This window comes from Trichomycterus rosablanca, chromosome 17, assembly GCF_030014385.1.
Source record: "Trichomycterus rosablanca isolate fTriRos1 chromosome 17, fTriRos1.hap1, whole genome shotgun sequence".
In the NCBI taxonomy this organism is placed as follows: domain Eukaryota; kingdom Metazoa; phylum Chordata; class Actinopteri; order Siluriformes; family Trichomycteridae; genus Trichomycterus; species Trichomycterus rosablanca.
In genome coordinates this window covers 26,378,585-26,402,314 of record NC_086004.1, presented here as the reverse complement: position 1 = coordinate 26,402,314, position 23,730 = coordinate 26,378,585, and the positions used below count along the sequence as shown (strand labels likewise).

At 41.1% G+C, this 23,730-nt stretch overlaps 1 protein-coding gene across 11 annotated transcripts in view; it reads left to right on the top strand.

The window, feature by feature from the left end:
- nlgn1 (neuroligin 1) overlaps positions 1-23,730 on the top strand; it is a 258,250-nt gene that overhangs the window by 80,935 nt on the left and 153,585 nt on the right. Inside the window, exons 2-3 of one of the 11 annotated variants that reach the window (XM_063012564.1) lie at positions 16,928-16,934; positions 19,182-19,191. The exons of 9 other annotated variants lie outside the window; for them this stretch is intronic. In XM_063012564.1, the coding sequence (XP_062868634.1) occupies positions 16,928-16,934; positions 19,182-19,191 (17 nt within the window). Of the gene's footprint in view, positions 1-2,642; positions 2,656-16,927; positions 16,935-19,181; positions 19,192-23,730 lie in introns of all 11 variants that reach the window. One more of the 11 variants, XM_063012566.1, reaches the window with a different exon arrangement.

Sequence of the window (23,730 nt, the reverse complement as noted above, 5' to 3'; positions counted from 1 at the left end):
TATCCTAAGAATGCCTGATCTAAGCAGGGTTGAGCTCGGTCAGTTCTTGTACTGGAGAATGCCTGGAAAACTAAACAACTAAAGAAATGCTGTTTCCTGTTGTAATTTTTTCCCGAAGAACAGTAGCAGCAGTCGACCACACAATGAAAGAAGAAAAAAAATCAAATGCTGTTTATCAATGCCCTCCGCACTGTTCACACCAGTATTTTCATTTCAAAAGGCTTTATTTATCAACTAATTTAAATGATTTAAAATAATAATTTAGCATTTCTGTGGCTTTGTGGTTTCACTATTTTCATCATTTAAAATCATCCTTTTAACTCCGTGCCTCATGCCGAGTGCAATTAGTAGGTGGTACCAGACACAGTTGGCTTGATGAGGTAATGTGAGATGCGAAGTGACCGCAGACAGCGGCGTGCAAATTTGCAGTCGCCTCATCACCTCCGTGCATCTAGCCCCCAGTGCGATGGCTGATGCCGGTGCGCGTTCACACACACATTTTCAGCACTGATAAATTACGGAAAAGGCGAAAGTGCCCGAGTGAGTGGGCCGATGCAGGACGCTGCCATGGAAACCCGGCTCTTACCTGCTCCTCCGCCGGTGCCATGTAAAGTAATGAGTGTTTAATATCTGTCGAGGCTGGAATACGTCTGTCAGACTGGCAGCACGGACCTCGTCTCTTCCGCTGCCTCTTTGTTTCGCTTTCCTTTCCTTCCACCACGAATCATAAGTTGAGTCAAACTTCATCCTGAGTTGCCACCATCGATGAGTGCATGGGCTCTGTGAGTCACCAGAGCATATGCTCCAGTACACAACTGTTCACGTCAATGCTAAACCCCCAAGTCCATTTATGACTCAACTGAGTTCATTAATATACGTGCACTTGTCCTTTAGTGTTGATTCACACATAGTTAAGGGACAGTGATATTTAAAAAGTACTTTGCTGCTCTGTAATCATATTAGTATCACATATCACATTAATATAATTGCATACTGCAATAGAACATACACATAGTTAGCAGTGTGACCAGCCTGGTTGACACAATTGGCCACATCTGAAAAAGAGAAAGCTGGTGGGTTATTTACCTCCTTGGAGCTGGAAGTGCTCTTACTGTCCGGTCAAGGTGCCAACACAAGCAGAGAAATATAGAATAGAATGCCTTTTATTTGTCATATATACATATACAGGTGTACAGTACACCTAAATTCTAGAGCCCTGTTTAAGGGTCCAACAGTGGCTGCATGGCTGAGATGGGATTCGAACTCTCAACCTTCCGATTGATAGCCCAAAGCGCTAACAAAAAATCCACATTCATAAATGATTGATCACATGATCTACCTGTAGATGTTTTACTCATCATCAAAGCACATATTTTCAAATCTTTGGTTTAACAGCCTTCATGTTGGTTAATTGGTGTAATTAAACGCTCTGAATAACAGCAACTGATTAATGGAATACTTCATTTTAACATGACTCCTAAATTATACATCACCTGGGGCTGAATAACAAATGCCAAAATCTTGCATGAAGTGCACTAATTTATATTCCCATCACCCTAGAGTCTGCCACTTACCAGAAAAAGAAAACTGTGCCTCTGTTATGCAATGAAAGTGTTTCATTTGTGCACATCAACTTTTAACTTCTGAGCATCCTTTTTTCTTTCTTAATTTTTTACTGTCTGAGGACAAAATTACTTATAACGAGTTGTAATTGTTTCTTATTTATTAATCCATTTTCATTCTCAGACCAGACTGGATGAAAATGGACTTTTTATTTTTCTAATAATCTCCACAAAAGTGACTTCTTTCCTTCCGTTTTCTACTTATTTATTTGTATTTATTTATGTACAATATAAGCTAGAGACAACAGCAAAACTACAATAAATCAATAAATACCATAAATATTTATACATTTATTAATAAATGCATTTACCATACCATAAATTAGGTACAGTAATGCCATAGCACTTCTATTCCAATTGGTGAGGCAGCCCACAAGCTGGGATACAATCAAGGGATACTGAACCCCAGTCTCTCACACACCTATGAACTGAAAGCTGAACGTAGTCTTTGTACTACAAGCTGGAAACCCTAGCGGCTTATACTACTTCCTAAACTCTAATGAAAAAGCCAGCAGTAAGCAAGCTCTTCAAACCCATTCTATTATTACTACTGTCTTTTCTCTACTGCTGCTACTCTGTTGGAGAGATGCCATTCGAAATTTCATTGTACCTGTGTATAGTGACAGTAAAGATTCTATTCTATTCTATTCTATTCTATTCTAATAGATAGATAACCTCATCTGGCTTAATATAGGTGAGAATCAGTCTGATCTCATCACCACCAAACTTTGTCTGCACCCCTGACCAATATCTCAGTTGTCCTCTGGCTTTGAATAGCTGGTTTTACTAGTATTGGTCACTAGTAATATCGAACATAGTTAGCTATCCAGTTTTCATTTTATCATCATTTTTTTCCACTGCTTTATCCTGGTCAGGGTCATGGTGGGTCTTGCTTAACCAGAATCACTGGGCACAATGCAGTAACACCCTTGACAGGACACCAATCCATTGCAAGCCATAACCACAATCCTGATTCCCGTTGGTAGCTGGCTAGTGTCATTTATTGCTTCACCACCCGAGCACTATAGTGAAAGTCTTAATTGTGTCTATTGTGCTAAAGGATAAAAGCAAAACTAATAAATAAATAAAACAAATACAACAAATAAAATGTATTTGCGTGAATATTTACAGGCTGCACTGCACTGCATTGGGTCGTTGTGGCACCTGACAGTTTTCGTTACGGGAATGAACCGAGCAGAAGAATCCGTCCAGCACAATGCTCATCCGGTCATTTCAGATAATCCTTTGTCAGCCCCCGGGTATTGTGTCGCAGCCTACGAACCACAGCAGCAGTGGCCGCAAATGCAATGAGAAGTGATGATCAATTGGTAGACGTCCTGCACAAAATCTATAGCTAACCGTATGCTCAACGATTTCCTGCCATCCTTTTAATGTATCTATAGGACAGGTCGATTCCTCTGTGGGAAGAATTCTATATTTTTGTGTGATGAACTACTTAATCATCCTCGTCGCCACTTGAGTGAGAAAATCTATATTCATTTTCCTTTTGTCTTTTATTAGTCTGCACTTTTCAAGTCATCAAAAAGGGAATGGACGGAGCTGACCAGACAATTGGCTAGACTTAGCATACTTTGATACTAATTAAAGCTTCCTGAGACTAATTCACTCCTTTATTATCCGCCGGGTAGCAAGATGTGGGCGTTTACCGAGCCAAAAGATAGCGCAGTTCCCCCGACGGATGATTAGTGCAGGTCTGTACAGTCTGTACATGTACCAGTTCTTCTTTTATATCCTGCTATTTGCTGAATACTGCTGTCCTTTTATTTCCTCTTCATTCATGCCTTTATTGAATAGATTGCTGTCTAGTGTATAAACCTTGGTGGTTTTAAAGTTAGACATGTGATTATGGTGGTCTTGCCTTTTAAGCACACAGAGTCTGCTTCACCCAAGAAAACGTCTGTTCATGTGAACCATGATCCAATCAAATCACATTCTGTAGAAGAATTGTTGATGCATCAATGTACAATAAGACATGTTGATGCTGTTTACAATTTGAGAACATAAAATACTGCTGCTACTCTCCCTAGGAGTGGGCATCATGCAAAGATCACACCAAAAACTGTGGTAGCTCAGTGGGTAAAGTCCTGTACTAGTAATCGAAAAAAAAATCACTTGTTCAAGCTCCACATCTGCCAGGTTGCCACAGTTGGACCCCTGAGCAAAGCCCTTACCCTAAATTGCTTGGATTGTATTCAGTCACAGCTGTTTTGGATGAAACGTATCTGCTAATCACTGCAGATAAAATGTAATTTAATATGAAACATATGATATACAACACCAAAGTGTAATTACACAGTAATTATACAGTAATTACACAGAAAATACTACAGTGCCCCTCCATATAAAAGCAGAGCATGCTAAAGCATGCTGGAGGGAGCATCATGATTTGGGGCTGCTTTGATGCCCCAGAACCTGAGCAGTCACAGTCATTGAACCATAAATTAAAAATAGTTCTATATAATTTTATAGGAAAAATTCAGGGTTGTGGAATTGATTAGTCAAATCCAAATCCAGATTTCAACCCAACAGAGCTGTTGTGGGCTTTTGACCTTACCACCTTAAGAACACCTCAGACGCTAAGCACCTTGGACGCTCAGTCAGTATCTAAATGGGGGACCACCCGGGAGTATTGGGTGCTGTAGGATTTGTAGGGCGGCATGGTGGTGCAGTGGGTAGCACTGTGGCCTTTTTTCTCTGTTGAGTTTGTATGTTGTCCTTGTGTCTGTGTGGGTTTCCTCCGAGTACTCTTTTTTCCTTCCCCATGTCCAGAAACATGCAGTCAAGTGTGTGTGTGTGTGTGTGCGCCGTGTGTGTGCGCCTTGTGATAGACAAGGGTGTCCAGGGTTTTTCTTGCCTTCCGCCCAATAAATCAGATCCACCGTGACCCTGAATGTATAAATGAGCGAGCTGTTATATCATGGACTAACATTCTTCCTCACTGTTGTGCAAGTGTGCTCAGCAACTATAGAAGAAATCATTCATGCCAAATGAGACTATTAATAACAAGGGTTTAACTATACACTGATCAGCCATAACATTAAAACCACCTCCTTGTTTCTACACTCACTGTCCATTTTATCAGCTCCACTTACCATATAGAAGCACTTTCTAGTTCTACAATTACTGACTGTAGTTCATCTCTTTCTCTGCATGCTTTGTTAGCCCCCTTTCATGCTGTTGTTCAATGGTCAGGACCACCACAGAGCAGGTATTACATGGTGGTGGTGTGTTAGTGTGTGTTGTACTGGTATGAGTGGATTTTTGAATACCGTGTCCATTCACTGTCCACTCTATTAGACACTCCTACCTAGTTGGTCCACCTTGTAGATGTAAAGTCAGAGACGATCGCTCATCTATTGCTGCTGTTTGAGTCGGTCATCTTCTAGACCTCCATCAGTAGTCACAGGATGTTGCCCACGTGGCGCTGTTGGCTGAATATCTTTGGTTGGTGGACTATTCTCAGTACAGCAGTGACAGTGAGGTGTTTAAAAACTCCATCATTGCTGCTGTGTCTGATCCACTCATACCAGCACAACACACACTAACACACCACCACCATGTCAGTGTCACTGCAGTGCTGAGAATCCTCCACCACCTAAGTAATACCTGCTCTGTGGTGGTCCTGTGGGGGTCCTGACCATTGAAGAACAGCATGAAAGGGGGCTAACAAAGCATGCAGAGAAATAGATGGACTACAGTCAGTAATTGTAGAACTACAAAGTGCTTCTATATGGTAAGTGGAGCTGATAACATGGACAGTGAGTGTAGAAACAAGGAGGTGCTTTTAATGTTATGGCTGAAAATGTTATTTTCCAACCTTAACTGTGAATGTGACTAATCACTGCATTTACTAAAGAAATCAAAAAGCATCATAATATAGGTTCAGCTAGTGTAGACAGAATAATAATGCTAATTGTTTACTTTTTATCTATACTATATTATTTTTGTAAATCAGATGGTCTTTATATTTCGTGTGAATCACAGACTGATCTTTGCTGCTTTGCTACCAACAGTATCTGTAAAATAAGCACACACCTACTAGCTTTAAAATGAATTCAGAGTCAGTACCTGTGTGTGTGTGTGTGTTGGGTTGTTGGGGGTGAGCTGAGTGCTGGATATGAATATACTGAAGCACTCACAGCAGAGCTTTGATTAACTGTACAATATGTCTATGCACATATGTCCGTATGAACTTCCCACACTCTACCGGCCATTAATCCTCAGACGGGCGCTGAAGTGACTGAAATATCGCCGGCGTGCTGTAGCACAGTGCAGTGCCTCGTACAGTAAAGCATTATAGGAAACACATTATATCCACTACACACTATGTTTTGCTTTCAGATGTTCACGTACAGTATGTACTGACAGAGAAAGAAATCTCAAATGTACGTTTTTGGAGACGTTAACTACAAATATGCTGGGTCAGAAATGTGTTCATAGCACATTTGGGTGGGTTTTGTGGGGGGGTCACATGTAATTAAAGAACTTTAAAGCTTTAAAATCAACTCTGAAAGCTGTCCTGAAGCTTAATTGCTAGTCACAAGGACAAAGAAATATAAAGGGCTTCTTTCTTGCCAGGACCATGTGGAGAAATTTCCATTCAGCATGAGGTGACGGTTTGGGTTTTTCTTAGTAACCTTGGCAAAAATACCAGTTTATGTACCTTTTAATATGTGCAGTCAAACAAGCCCTGTTTCAGTAAAATTCACGAGCTATTGTGAATCACGTTCACTAACAGGGAACTGCAAGGCCGCGCAACAAAATAAAATGCCAGATTTGTCATATTTTAAGAAAATCTACAATGTACCAGAGGAATAACTCAGATTTGAAAACTTACAAATTATTTGGCTGAAAGACGCCTGTGTTCCAGTAACTCAATCACTATAAAACCACTTATGGTACGCTGGGCGACACGGTGGCTCGGTGGGTAGCACTGTCACCTCACATCAAAAAGGTCCTGGGTTCGATTCCCAGGTGGAGCGGTCCGAGCCCTTTCTGTGTGGAGTTTGCATGTTTTGCATGTTCTCCCCGTGTCTGTGTAGGGTTGTCCAGAGACGTGCAAGTGAGGTGAACTGGAGATACAAAATTGTTCATTGATATTAAAACTTGTGAGCTTTTAACCAGTAACTACCTGGTTACTGTCATGAAAGTGTGTAAAACATGATATTAAAATATTAGTAAATAAATAAATAAACATGCAGTACATGTTCCCTAGAAGTGTATGCAAACCTCTGAACAGAGCGCTGTAGGGACGTAGACTGGATGTTAATATTTAGACTTTTTTTCTGGACTCGTGTTGATCTTCTGTAGTTGCTTTGAGACACTGTTCATTGTAAAAAGTGCTATATAAATACATTTGACTTGACTAAACATGACTGAAGGGATCTTTGCTATTGCTCAGCAGGGAACCTTGATCCTTGCCTCTGGTTAGTGGCTGTGCAAAGTTGGCTGGTTTTAATATCTGTGCAGGTTTCATACGGATGCTTCAGTGCTCCTCCTATTAGTAGTTCATTTTTGTTTTTGTTTTTTTGTTTTTTTTTGCCTAGGAGTGGGTGTCCATAAATGAGTAAGAATCACATACAGAAATCACGTACAAAAATAAATAAGTCACATACAGGCCATGCATGGTATAATAAGCAGTAAAATGTGTTTTTATAACTGTCTGGTCACATTAATACTAAAACAAAACAAAAGAAAAACATAATGTACACAATAGAAATATATAGAAAATTTTAAATAAAGATAAAAATAAGATTAAAGGTGCGATATAAGCCTAAAAAGTGAATACAGGCTGTATACAGGGTGTATGGTCCCGAGTTTGAATCTCAGCTCAGCTACGGGTCGGCCGGGCGCCCTCTAGCAGGCACAATTGGCCTCCAGTCTGCAGGGTGGGTAAGACTGGACTAAAAGAGAGTGGGGTTATCAATGCTGTGTAAGGACCTGGTTGTCCAGGGCGCCTGTACAGAAAGTGGAGGGCGTGGCTTTCCGTATGCAAAGTCAGGCGAATATACATTCTCCTTAGACGCCGTTGGGGTCCCTGGCAGTGGATTAGCTACACTAAAATGGGAGAATAAGGGGGTAAAATATATATGAATAGCAGTATATATCATATATACATACAGTACAGGCCAAAAGTTTGGACACACCAGCCAAAAGTTTGGACACACCTTCTCTTCAATGTTTTTTCTTGATTATTTTTATTTTCTACATTGTAGATTAATACTGAAGACATCCAAACTATGAAGAATTATGTAGTGAACCAAAAAGTGTTAAACAAACCAGAATATGTTTTATATTTGACCAACTCTACCTCTGCACAACCCAACTGATGGTCTCAAACACATTAAAAAAGCAACAAATTCCAAAAATTCAAGGACTGTGCAAATCTGTCATTAAAGCAAAAGGTGGCTACTTTGAAGAATCTAAAATATAAAACATATTCTGGTTTGTTTAACACTTTTTTGTTTACTACATAATTCCATATGTGTTCCTTCATAGTTTGGATGTCTTTAGTATTAATCTACAATGTAGAAAATTAAAAAAAAATTAAGAAAAACCACAGGAATGAGAAGGTGTGTCCAAACTTTTGGCCTGTACTGTATATGTATGTAAACATACACCCATATGTGCATAAATGTACACATCTACACATGCACTTACATGCACTCATACACATGTATACACACATTCATATATATGTATACATGTACAGTACTATGAAATTCTTTCTTCACATATCCCAGCTTGTTTGGAAGCTGGGGTCAGAGCGCAGGGTCAGCCATTGTTCAGCACCCCTGGAGCCAAGAGGGTTAAGGATCTTGCTCGAGGGACCAACAGTAGCTGCATAGCAGAGCTGGGATTTGAACTCTCAACCTTTTAATTGATAGTCCAAAGCTCTACTCACTAGGCTACCACTGCATGCAGTAACTCTATAACCCTATGTAAATCTATGTAGTCTGGATGTGTACTGGATGTAGGTATTCCTACTCGCTATTCAAATAACTTTTTTAAATATTACGCCAAAGCATTAATTATGATCCAGGATCTCGTGATGTGATACAGATCCCCAGCGAAGCTCCACATACATGAAGCTGATGTGTTTTCAGATGGTTTGTGTTATGTAGCATCACTCTGGTTCTGATATTTAATATTAAAACTCTTGTAATTCGTTAATGATTTATTGATAAGTGATTTATACTGTCGTGAGTGATCCTGCACCACTCCAGTTAAACTTTATTGACGGTGGTGCTGATGTTGATTTCACTATCCATCACTGGATGAGGTTGCAGACAGCTGGACACTGTTGTCCCGTTTATTGATTAATCATCAGATGTCCTCCAGACAGTTTTGGCAGTATTAAGCTTTGGCAACATCCAGCTCTGTTAACAGAGTCAGCAAATGAACAGCGTCGTCCCACTCGTGATGCACGGAGGTGCTGATTAGCACTGCACGGGGTGTGTGTGTGGGGGTCAATTACAAGGGCTTGAGTGCTGATTTAATCGAATGATCTGGTGGTCTCATTGATCTTTTTTTCTGGGGGGGGGGGGGGGGGGGGGGTATTGCTGAGCCTCAGTGTGTTTTTGCTGACCCATGTGAAGTCGTGTGCTGCTGACCTGCTGGTGGACTATTCTTCTTAAGTTGCTAACTAAACTAGCCATGCTAGCTGATTTGCTGTTCAGCTCATGTGATGCACAGATAAACAGAGAAATGTTTTAATGCATAAAGAACAGTGGTTCCACACATTATAGGATCAAAGCCCCCGATATACTGCTGAACAGCTTATTTTATTAACGTCATGTTATTCCTATCAGTACTCAACACTTCTACTACTAACACTACCACTAACCCTGCTACTCCTATTACTGCCACTAACACTACTACTAACATCACACTACCACTTCTACTACTAACACTATCACTAACCCTGCAACTCCTGCTAATACCACTAACACTACTACTAACACTATCACTAACCCTGCTACTCCTACTACTGCCACTAACACTACTACTAACATCACACTACCACCTCTACTACTAACACTACCACTAACCCTGCTACTCCTAATACTACCACTAACACTACGACTAATACTACACTACCCCTTCTACTACTACCACTACCACTAACCCTGCAACTCCTGCTACTACCACTAAAGCTACTTACTAACACTATCACTAACCCTGCTACTCCTACTACTGCCACTAACACTACTACTAACACCACACTACCACTTCTACTACTACCACTACCACTAACCCTGCTACTCCTCATACTACCACTAACACTACAACTAATACTACACTACCACTTCTGCTTCGAATGCTACTGGTGACACTACCACTTCTACTGCTACCACTAACATTTCTACTACTAACACTACAACTAACACTACACCACCACTTCTGCTATTACCACTAACACTACTACTAACACTACCACTACCCCTGCTACTTCTACTACTGCCACTAACACTACTACTAACACCACACTACCACTTCTACTACTAATGCTACTGGTGACACTACCACCTTTACTGCTACCACTAACACTACCGCTAACCCTACTACTTCTACTACTATCACTGACCCTACTACTTCCTCTACTACTACTTCTACTATTCCTCTAACACTACCACTAACAATCCTACTAGTACCACTAACACAACTACTAACACCACATCACCCCTTTTGCTGCTACATCTAACACCTTCACTTCTACTACAACTAACACTACTACTAACAAAACTACTTTTACTACTGCCACTACTGCTACTACTACTAACACTACTACTAACACTGCTACTGCCACTACTACTACTACTAACACTATCACATTTACTGCTACCACTAACAATACTACTAATATTACCACTAACACTACCGCATACACTGCTTTCACTGACACTGCTACTAACACTACTACTACTAACACTACCACATTTACTGCTACCACTAACAATACTACTAATATTACCACTAACACTACCGCATACACTGCTTTCACTGACACTGCTACTAACACTACTACTACTAACACTACCACATTTACTGAAAACACTACTACTAACACTGCTACTACTAACACTACCACATTTACTGCAAACACTACTACTAACACTGCTACTACTACTACTAACACTACCACATTTACTGCAAACACTACTACTAACACTGCTACTACTACTACTAACACTACCACATTTACTGCAAACACTACTACTAACACTGCTACTACTACTACTACTAACACTACCACATTTACTGCTACCACTAACCATACTACCTCTACCACTACTACTAACTCTATCGTATTTATTGCTACCACTAACACTACTACTTCTACCACTACTACTTCTACTACTAACACTACTACTTCTAACACTACTACTTCTACCACTACTACTTCTACTACTACTACTACTAACACTACTACTACTTCTAACACTACTACTTCTACCACTACTACTTCTACTACTTCTACTACTAACACTACTACTACTACTACTACTAACACTATTACTACCACTAACAGTACCACTTTTACTGATACTACTATCAATAACACTACTACTAACACTACCACTAGCACAACCACTAACATTACTACAACAACCAATAACTTTACCACTTCTATTATTACCACTAACTTTATCACTAACACTACCACTTCTACTACTATCACTAACACTACCACTTCTACTACTATCACTAACACTACCACTTCTACTACTTATACTAATCTACTAGTACAAAATAAACTTTGAATCTATTCTTTTTTAAATAGCAAGTTTACCTGTAAATAATTGATTGAATACGATCCACTGACCTCTAGATAGAGGAAGTGAGCGACTTGCTGGAATAAAAACAAAGCTAAACCAGAATAATTTCCCAGTAAACATAGCGGCCGGCTTTTTGAACTCGAGTCGTCCTCACTGAGAAGGACGCAGCGAAGCATGAAATATAAGATAAAATATTTAGCCATGAAATATTGATTAAAAACAAAATTTGGATTTTGTCGGCCCGTATCAAAGCCCCCCCAGGGTGCGCGCATGTGCAGAACGCTGGCGGTGTTCGAGTTTGTTTTGTGGCGAGAGATGCTGAATTATTTTGACCGTGAGCTGCTGGAGATGAGCGGCCGAGCTCTCGGGATAATCGGTGGTGAGAATGAACTTCAGCTCTCCCTCCTCTCTTTACCCCGCCGCTTTCATCCTCGCCGCTTGCTAATGTGAAGCACTTTGAAATTGAAATGATGAGGAAATATAATATGGTGGCAAATTAGACTGTTTGCTGCCCTGCTGATGCTGGAGACCCTTTGAACGCAGCTCTCTTCCTCCTCCCACCATGTGGGCCACGGGAACTCCGCACAAACAGGACTTAACCGTCCTCGTAATTAGAGAAGCAGCTTTTACAGTACGGCCTGCTTTTATCTTTGATTAGCTTGGCAAGATGACTGTTTTAATTGCCCTGGCAATGCCAACAGATCAACGTTGTGAATATGACAGTGAGGGGAATCACCTGTCCTGATTTTTTTATTACTTTATTTCTTTTTTAATCAAACACTTTTGTTCTCAATGACATTCATATTCATCGTCATTATTTACTTTAGTTATCATTAAGTACCTGATTTAGCCACATTTGGCAGCTGATCAGCTGATTCATTCTGGGTATTATACAAAAGCTCTTTTATATACATTAACAGTACTGTGAAAAGTAATCGTCCTCTTTTTATTGCCTGTTCTTGCATATTTGTCACAATAAATCATTATATATCATTAATCAACATATTTTTTCACAAAAGGAACTTGACCCCTGTATAAAGTACCACCTCATGAACAAAAATATTGGGACACCCTTCCCTTTATATGTTTCAGCCAGACGGCACGGTGGCTAAGTGGGTAGCACTGTTGCCTCACAGCAAGAAGGTCCTGGGTTTGATCCCCAGGTGGGGTGGTCCGGATCCTTTCGGTGTGGAGTTTGCATGTTCTCCCTGTGTCTGTGTGGGTTTCCTCCCACAGTACATAGACGTGCAAGTGAGGTGAACTGGAGATACTGTCCATGACTGTGTTCGATATAAACTTGAAGTGAGGAACCTTGTGTAAGGAGTAACTACCGTTTCTGTCATGAATGTAACCAAAGTGTAAAACATGACGTTGGAATCCTAATAAACAAACAAACGTACGTTTCAGCCACAGTAATTGCCAACAGGTGTAATATATCAATCATATAAGACAAGGCAAGGTAAGGTAAAGTTTATTTAAATAGCACCTTAAAACACAGCCGTGGTTGACCAGTGCTGTACAGTCTCAGAATTTTATGTAACATAAAACTGTCAAGAATGCAAATAAATCCAATCTTACAATACCATGATTCCTGAAACATAATACATATTATGACTAATAATTACAATCGCTAAACCCCTCAACCTCGTGTTAAACCAAAGTATAGAGACGTATCTTCAGCATTACTTAAAAACACCAAGTTATTGTGCAGCCCTAATCTGGGAAGGCAAGTTGTTTCATGACATCAGAGCAGCTACTGCAAAGGCTCGATCACCTCTGCTCCTGAGCTTAGACCTCGATGTTTCCAAAAGCACCAGACCTTGGGGCTTTCAGATGAATCCGAACGTGCAAAAGTTCTGCAAGGTATGATGGTGCCATCCCATTTAAGGCCTTAGAAACCTACAAATAAATTCTGTTTATTCTGTTTCCTAAATGTTACTGGTAGCCAATGAAGGGTAGCCAGGGCTGACATTATTGAATCACGTTTCCTTCTCCCAGTTAAAAGAGGTGCTGCTGCATTTTGCACCAGCTGTAATCGACAAAGAGACGACTGATCTGCATCCACAAACAAAGAGTTACACTCACTCACTATCTTAATCGCTTATTGGGGTGGGTGGGGGGTGGGGGGCTCAAGGCACACAGTAACATCCTGGGCAGGGCACCAATCCATCGCAGGGCAGACACACACACCCATTCACCTATAGGGCAATTCAGTGTCTCCAATTAACCTGACTGCATGTTTTTGGACTGTGGGAGGAAACCGGAGCACCCGGAGGAAACCCATGCAAACATTGGGAGAACATGCAAACTCCACACAGAAAGAACCCGGACTGCCCCGCCTGGGGATCGAACCCAGAACCTTCTTGCTGTGAGGCGACAGTGCTACCCACAGAGCCACCGTGCCGCCCCAGAGAGTTACAGTATAATGGAAATTATATAAGAGAAATGACATGCTTCTGACTTCGCATTAACAGTTTCTTGTTCCAGCATGACTGTGCCCGCTGAACAGCTCTGGAATGAACTGGATTATCCAAGCTTTTTGACCAACATCGGTGCCCTGGCATTCAGATGCTGTCATCTTTTGACTGAATGAGCACAAATTCTCACAGACATACTTCAAAGTCTTGCGAGTAGTCGCCTCATAAGAGAGGTTGTTCTAGCTGGAAAAATCACACAAAAGTCACTCTAGTTTAACACTGTGTCTTTTTTAAATGTAATGTAATGTAACATGCTCATGGTCAGGTGTCCAAATACTTTTGGCCATATAGTGTAAGTGTATCTTGGTTAATTAAATCAGTTCACAAAATTTCATTTGTAAGCCAGTTGAACTAATTAAAAACAGCTGAGTTTGATTTCAGCAAGCCCAGTAGAATATAAATCTCAGCTTAACTCCCAATTAGTTGGACTTCACCAAAGCCCTGCGAGAGCTATTATCTTAACGGGATAAGACTTGAAAGAGTAGTGAATCTGCCCAGGAGTGCCCAGACTGCTGGAAATTCTCCACAGGCTCAACAACAACAACAACTGTAGAAAATAAAGAAATAAAATAATAATAAAAATAAAATAATAAAAAAACCCTGAAAATTCTTGTTTTAATAAAAAAGGGCATATAATTCAAAGAAAAGCAGCCAATCTAATTATGAAAAGCTGAATGCTGTGCAATAAATAAATAAATAAATAAATAAATAAATAAAGCTTCTGGCTAGATTTTTAGCATAGTCACATTTTCAGCATTTAGCAGACATTTTTACATCCAACTGATGTATATATTACTGCATATAATAATGATCTATTGAGGGTTGAGAGTCTTGCTCAGTAAAGGGGTTAAACCAGCAACTGTCTGATTACTAGTCAAGTATCTTAACCGCTGAGCTGCTGCTTGGATTTATTTGCATTTAGTTACAGGTGCAATAGTAAGGCTGGGCATTGATGCTGTGGAATAGGATGTTAAACAGGGTTAAGATTTAACATTTCTTAATGGACCTTGCCTTGTGTACGGTAGTATTGTCATCCTGACACAAAAAGGACCTTCCCCAAAGTGTTAGTACAGCAGATGCACTAAATTCTCTGATATACTATGCCGTAGCATTAAAACGTACGTTTCCAAATTGAGGTTCAAGCACAGTAAACAGACCCAGACCATGAAAAGTGTTTCTGTTTTTTACTGTCACTAAACTGTAGCATTATTGTATTACTTCAGACAGTGTGCTTTCTTCTCCAGAGTCTAGTGCTGATGTGCTTTAGTCCACTTTTTTTGCACAATGGGGTTGCTGCAGTTGGTCAGGTCTAGGTTCAGCAACGTTATGTGCCCGAAGAATGAGGTCAGCTGACTACCTGAATATATTGAACCACCAGGTTATTCCATCAATGGATTTTTTCTTCCCTGATGGCACGGGCATATTCCAAGATGACAATGCCAGGATTAATTGTGAAAGAGTGGTTCAGGGAGCATGAGACATTATTTTAACACATGGATTGGCCACCACAGAGTCCAGACCTGAACCCCATTGAGAATATTTGGGATGTGCTGGAGAAGACTTTGCGCAGTGGTCCAAATCTCCCATCATCAATACAAGATCTTGGGGAAAAATTAATGCAACTCTGGACAGAAATAAATGTTGTGACATTGCAGAAGCTTGTGGAAACGATGCCACAGCGAATGCGTGCCGTACTCAAAGCTTAAGGCGGTCCAACCAAATATTAGAGTGTGTGACATTTTTTTTGGCCAGGCAGTGTAGTTGGTGGTGCTGGGGCCTATCCAAGCTTTTCATTGGGCACAAGGCACACAGTCCATTGCAGGGCAAACACACACACACACACACACACACACACACACACACACACACACACACACACACCCATTCACCTATAGGGCAATTCAGTGTCTCCAATTAACCTGACTGCATGTTTTTGGACTGTGGGAGGAAACCCATGCAGACACGGGGAGAACATGCAAGCTCCACACAGAAAGGACCCGGACCGCCCTGCCTGGGAATTGAACCCTACATAGGTTTGCTTATATAGGTTGCATGGCCCTCTTTTTAGTGTTTTGTTTGCTAAAACCTGTTTTTTGAAGTATAAAAAGTAGCTGAAAAGGTCACATAGGGGGTCATTTTATTTTAATACCATGTTTAAAGGGATGTCCAACAAGCTCATGGTCAGGTGTAGGTTATATCACACAAGTTATCATATATATATATTTATTTATTTATATTTATATACTGTATATAATTATATTTATACTCTCTGGTCAGAAGCAAATCCTTTAATACTGTAGTGTATTCATAAAGCTTGGAAGCCTCAGAGGTTTATTGGGGAAAATAAAATAAATAAAATCAAAATCAAAAGGAAATAAAAGATTTGAGACAAATTGCCAGGCACAACACAACACATGAAGGTGTATTAGGTCATTAAGCGTGATTCTTTCATGTTCCTGCTGGACGTTTTCTGAAAGCGTGCTCATTATGGGCTTTGTCATCTCGCCGTGTTGGCGGTTATATCTGACAGCTCTTAATGAAATCCCCGCTCACAAATCTTACCTGACTTTAAGCCCTGTCACATTCTTCCTTTAATGAGCAGCGTGCAATCTGAGGCTGCCGTGACATTTCGGTCACCACGATTTTCCATTCCTGTCTCCGCAGGGGCTCTTCAGGAAAATAACCCTGAGAGGCCATCTACCGCCACTGATGTTCCAACCGGAGATCGTTTCAGATCTTCCAGCGCCCGGTCCAGCTACCCTTTCCTCCCCGGAGGCACTGAATGCCGGCCGTTTGGGGCGGGATTAAATATTGATGAGGACTTGTTGTTAAGTCCTTTTTTTCCCATTTCTTTACAGTGAGCCGTAACATTTAGCCTTAGCGGAGGAACGATGAGGCGCCGTTTGCTCAGCACATTAAAATATTCATGAAGGAAAAGGAATCATCCTTTTAACCTTTGGCAGATTTTTTCATGAATTATAAGAGTAAGGGATGAGGGATAGGAGGATGAGGTGGCGGAGGGGGTCAGTGGGGGCGTTGAAGGATCGTGTACATGATTCTGTCATGTAAAACAGTGGTGTGTGAAGCATGTGGTTGATGTTTGCTTCACGCGGAGCTTGGTGCTTTTTGACAGAGCCTGCTGAAGCAGTTCAATCCTTCAGGGGAACAAAAAAAAACTGTATTTATTTAATTGTTTATTTAATAAATGCCTATATATATATATATATATATATATGTGTGTGTGTGTGTGTGTGTGTGTGTGTGTGTATATACAGTATATATATATACTGTATATATATATAAAATAATATAATATAAAATAATAAAAAAATAATATAAAATAATATATAAATAATTTTTCCCACTTTTATCCCCTAATCAAGTCGTGTCCAGTTACCCTGACTGCGTCCTCTATACTGATTCGACCCTTCACCGCTGACTGAGGACGCCTCTCAACTGACATGCACCCCCTCCGGCACGTACAGTCAGTACAGACTGAATTTTTCACCTGCACGAGTCGAGTTCATACACCGACGGGCACTGTGTACGGAGGGCCACACCCCCATCAGCATTATTCCTCAGCCCTGTGCAGGCGCCATCAGTCAGCCAGCAGGGGCCGCAGTCGCACCAGTTATGCACCAGACCTATGATCCGACTTTTTAACCCTAACCCTGAACAACAGTTGTTCATGCAGCCGCCCAGCCCAGTCGGAGAGGCAGAGCTGAGATTCGATACGATGTATTCGAAACCCCAACTCTAGTGCGCTAGCGTACTTTACCACTGCGCCACCTGAGCGGACATAATGCCTTATATTCTTATATACAGACATGTAGAAAATGCAGCTCTTATTTTATTGATGACAGGAAAGAAAAATAAGAAAACAGGTCATTTTTTCCTGTGATTTTATTTTGTTCTGATTTCTCCATCTGTGCTGCACTTCAGTTTATTTAAATGTTTCTGATTTGGTCTGCACAATATGACCTAAAGTAACCCCGATAACAGGCAAAACTTACCATTATGGGGCACTGTGGCTCGGTGGGTAGCACTGTCGCCTCACAGCAAGAAGGTCCTGGGTTCGATTCCCAGGTGGAGCAGTCCGGGTCCTTTCAGTGTGGAGTTTGCATGTTCTCCCTGGTCTGTGTGGGTTTCCTCCAGGAGCTCCGGTTTCCTCCCACAGTCCAAAGACGTGCAAGTGAGGTGAATTGGAGATACAAAATTGTCCATGACTGTGTTTGACATTAAACTTGTGAACTGATGAATCTTGTGTAACCAGTAACTACCGTTTCTGTCATGAATGTAACCAAAGTGTGTAAAACATGACGTTAAAAATCCAAATGAATAAACAAACCATCACGCTACACAAGCTTTTCTAGCATCTCTATCGTTTGATGGATAGCTCAGAACCGGCTTCTGTAGTGAAACACCGTAAACATAACACGCTTTCAAGAACTTGTTTTGGTGCTCCTCGGAAGCACCCCGACTACGTACACCCAGGCCTAATGGCGTAGTGTTTACACTCTTCATTAAGTAGCTGTGGGGCGTTTGCAGGCAGCTTTCATTGAATGGTGCTGATGAGTTCAGCAAAAAGCTTCCTCTCGTTCTGTGTGCTCACTCATTACGCTTCATCTTACCTGCAGCAGGGGCGAAATGTTATCAGCTGCGTGCGGCGTCACTTGGTTAAGGAAATATTAACTCTATCTACAGTTTTATCTAGCGGTTAGACGTGTGCTTGGACTAGATGGATTTTTATTTAAAATAATCAGATCGGCACTCAGAACTTAATTAGCTTGGATAGAAAACATAAGAGGTGGGTGAGGTGACCAGAGACATTTATAGAATGTAAATATGTTTAACAGCATATTCAATAGACTGTATAACATAAAAGATGTATTCTGCAGTTGAAGCCACAAGTGGTAGCAGCACTAACATTTATATTTTTGTGTAAACCACAAAAGATGCAGTTTTTCAGTCATAATTCCTTATCTTTACATTCTTTATTTTATATTATTACTATTAATCTAGAAAAAAATGTGTTTCCATCATTTAGGTACAAAACTACATATAATAATAATAATAATAATAATAATAATAATAATAATAATAATTGCAGCAATACATATTCCATGTACCCATTTATTATTATTATTATTATTATTATTATTATTATTATATTATTATTATTATTATATTATTATTATTATTATTGTTGTTGTTGTTTTGTTATTGTGAGTAATAATAATAATAATAATAATAATAATAAATAACAAAAATAAAAATTGCAGCAATACATATGCCATTTACCCATTAATTATTATTATTAGTAATATTATTATTCACAACAAAACAATAATTGATATATATATATATATATATATACGTCATGATATATACGTCATATATATTACGTATATACGTCATATATATTACGTCATGATTTATATATAAATCATGACGTAAAAGGACGTGTTTACAGTGAGCATATGATAACAATAAAACAATTGTATTTGAAACAAAGAATGCATTATACAAAAAAACTACTGTATTTTACAACATACAGGGGTTGGACAAAATAACTGAAACACCTGGTTTTAGACCACAATAATTTATTAGTATGGTGTAGGGCCTCCTTTTGCGGCCAATACAGCGTCAATTCGTCTTGGAAATGACATATACAAGTCCTGCACAGTGGTCAGAGGGATTTTAAGCCATTCTTCTTGCAGGATAGTGGCCAGGTCACTACGTGATGCTGGTGGAGGAAAACGTTTCCTGACTCGCTTCTCCAAAACACCCCAAAGTGGCTCAATAATATTTAGATCTGGTGACTGTGCAGGCCATGGGAGATGTTCAACTTCACTTTCATGTTCATCAAACCAATCTTTCACCAGTCTTGCTGTGTGTATTGGTGCATTGTCATCCTGATACACGGCACCGCCATTGGATGCACATGGTCCTCCAGAATGGTTCGGTAGTCCTTGGCAGTGACGCGCCCATCTAGCACAAGTATCGGGCCAAGGGAATGCCATGATATGGCAGCCCAAACCATCACTGATCCACCCCCATGCTTCACTCTGGGCATGCAACAGTCTGGGTGGTACGCTTCTTTGGGGCTTCTCCACACCGTAACTCTCCCGGATGTGGGGAAAACAGTAAAGGTGGACTCATCAGAGAACAATACATGTTTCACATTGTCCACAGCCCAAGATTTGCGCTCCTTGCACCATTGAAACCGACGTTTGGCATCGGCACGAGTGACCAAAGGTTTGGCTATAGCAGCCCGGCCGTGTATATTGACCCTGTGGAGCTCCCGACGGACAGTTCTGGTGGAAACAGGAGAGTTGAGGTGCACATTTAATTCTGCCGTGATTTGGGCAGCCGTGGTTTTATGTTTTTTGGATACAATCCGGGTTAGCACCCGAACATCCCTTTCAGACAGCTTCCTCTTGCGTCCACAGTTAATCCTGTTGGATGTGGTTTGTCCTTTTTGGTGGTATGCTGACATTACCCTGGATACCGTGGCTCTTGATACATCACAAAGACTTGCTGTCTCGGTCACAGATGCGCCAGCAAGACGTGCACCAACAATTTGTCCTCTTTTGAACTCTGGTATGTCACCCATAATGTTGTGTGCATTGCAATATTTTGAGCAAAACTGTGCTCTTACCCTGCTAATGGAACCTTCACACTCTGCTCTTACTGGTGCAATGTGCAATTAATGAAGATTGGCCACCAGACTGGTCCAATTTAGCCATGAAACCTACCACACTAAAATGACAGGTGTTTCAGTTATTTTGTCCAACCCCTGTATATTGGAAATAGCTTCTTCTCTGTTTCCTGTCAAATTAAATTCCATGTAGAAAATGTCAAAATCATACCAGGAGTGTAAGGGGTTAACACAATGCTTATCTGATTAGTAAAATGAATATTGTTTCTACTGTAGTCCTAGCACGGTCCTGCTCAGGATAAAGTGGTTACTATTGATAAATAAATAAAGGAATAAGTTTGGGTTTGATAAAACTCACTAATTTGAATCCCATGCAACTCACATTCAGTTAATTGGGCTTCAACAATCATTCATTGTAACTGAACTGTTGTAATGAAATAGCGATCTGCATTAAAATCCTTCGATATGGTCTGGAGATGCTAGTCATTACCTCTAATTTGTGGCTTTTCCTGCTCAGCATTTCACTCAGTGATTTGCTCCGCTGCTGTTCGGCGTACCGCCGCTCGAGCTCTCTGACGAATGGCCGACGTTGTCAATAGGCTCTATCTGAAATCGATCCGCCTCAAAACATTAATTGCCCCATCTAGCTCAGGCCGGCAGTCGGCGGAGCGTAGCGCGGCGCGGTCCACCTGCATGCTGCATTAGAGATGCGTCGCGCATAAAGTAGCAATTTATCAGCCAGAGGTGAATTCAGATCAATAGCGGCACAAGGAGGAATACGCCAGTGGCACTGAGGACCACAAATGATAAATCAATCAGCCGGCGTGTGACGGCACAAGAGAAAGTAAAAGGCTGTAGGTACGGGTCAGTGTATTTGTGGGTTTAAAATTAAGTACGTGGCCGTTCCTCCAGCCGCGAGCCAGACTCTGTGAACCCTATCGCTAAGGTCAGGGGGACTCTGAGGGGGGAGTTAATGATGTAGCAGACGAAGAAGGGACAGGCGGGTAGGTGTCCCTCACCTCTGGGATTAATGCCCTTCACTTTCCTCAACCCCTCGGGCACTCGGACAGCGTGATGGAGGGCCCTTCTATTGTGACCCCTACCCAGACTCATCTATCTAAGCTATTTGAAGAGAGACACTTGTCTTTGACTCTTTAATACACCTGCTAAGAAGCAGGAGCCTCTTTATACTGAGAATAAGTCAACCTGTAGAATCTGGAACCATAGAAGCACGACATTCACACATACTGAAGTGAGTCATGGCTTCTTTCATCGCCTCTATTTAACAGAACATCATTTAAAATAAAGAAGAGTCTCGCCATGATGAACTCTTTTGTATGTATAAAGTGCAGACTTACACCTACACTTACTTATTTACTTCAGACACGGCCACCTTTCTGAGGTTTTCACACATTCCACTGTCAAAAAAATTGCTTTAACTTGTAGTTATGAAGTACATTAGTAGTATTAGGTATAAGTACAGTGGTACCTTGAAACTCGAGGTCTGTTGGTTCTGTGAGTGGCATCGAGTTTAAAAGGTTTTTTTTCCCATAAGGATGTTGGGAAATCTGTTAATGCGTTACATGGTCCTGTGGAACTGCAGATATTTTAGGCTAATGTAAAATAATGGGGTTGTTTTTGACACTTTTGACCTGAACTTTAGCTTTACCTCTTTATTGTGTCCTTACGCTTCTTAATCGTGGAGATGCTTGATCTTGGAATGCCATGGGTGTGTTCGAAAACCTAGTGATCTCTTTACATAGACAGCATTTCACGTCATCCTACACGCGCTCCCGAGAAGGAGGCTGTTCGAAATCCTAGATGCCTTAATATGCTTACTAGTAGCCGCTCAGGTGGCTGGGCACTGGGCGCTCGACTGGGCTGGGCGGCTGCATGAACAACGATTGGCTGTTGTCCAGGTTTAGGGGTAAGAAAGTCGGATCATAGGTCCTCATAACTGGTGCGACTGCGGCCCCTGCTGACTGACTGATGGCGCCTGCACAGGGCTGAGGAATAATGCTGATGGGGGTGTGGCCCTCCGTACACAGTGCCCGTCAAGTGTATGAACTCGACTCGTGCAGGTGAAAAATCTGTACTGACTGTGCGTACCGGAGGGGGCGTATGTCAGTTGAGAGGCGTCCTCAGTCAGCGGTGGAGGGTTGAATCAGTATAGAGGACGCATTCAGGGTAATTGGACACGACTAGACTGGAGGATAAAAATTGGGGGGAAAAAGAGGGGAAAAATTATAAAAAAATAAAAATATGCTCACTAGTAAGGCATCTTAAAATTTGACTGTAAAACGAGGGAGCATCCGATGCTGCCTTAGCGGTGAAGCCAATCCCAGCATTCAGTGCAGCACAACTTTTCTCACAGAGAAATAAAAAAACATGGTGGACGATGCGAAGCAAAGAACTGAGTTATTTTCAACCGTAAATAAATTATCATTGATTTTTTTATTTGTATAAACGTGTACAAGTGTTTTTATTTGCAAGTTCGGGCTCGTCAGGGACAGTTTAAGATGTTAGTTGACATGCTAGCGCGTTGTTCCACCTCATCCCACTGGTTTGAATGGCATGATGCTAACTGTGTTCGCTTGGTAAGCGAAACCTGATGTTATCGCTGTCTAAGTAGTGCCTTCGAAGAACCTGCCTTATAAGTTGATGACTTATTAGAATCCTCTCCACTAAGGCAGCTGCCTAGGTAGGCAGTAAGACAGCAAGGCAGCTTACTAGGTTTTCGAACACACCCCATATTCCTTAGCGAGTTCAGTAAGGGCACCTGCACATGAGAAGTGGCAAAATCGTGTGCCGTTATTTTTACTGGAGTGTGCCAGTGCACAAAACTTAACGGGATTTACAACGAGCGAGGAATTTCAGAGGTCATAATTGCCCTGTTTCAGCTCCCTTGTTTTGTCTCTTCTCGTGGAAGCACACAATTAATCGTCTGTCCGTGTAGGCGCCTGACGGGCTGATAGCAGAGCTCAGATTCAAACTCAAGAGCTTGAGATTTCAGCACTGGTTGGCACGTGAAGGTCTAGAAGATGACCAACTCAAACAGCAGCAATAGATGAGCGATCGTCTCTGACTTCTACAAGGTGGACCAACTAGGTAAGAGTGTCTAATAGAGTGGACAGTGAGTGAATATGGTATTTAAAAACTCCAGCAGCATT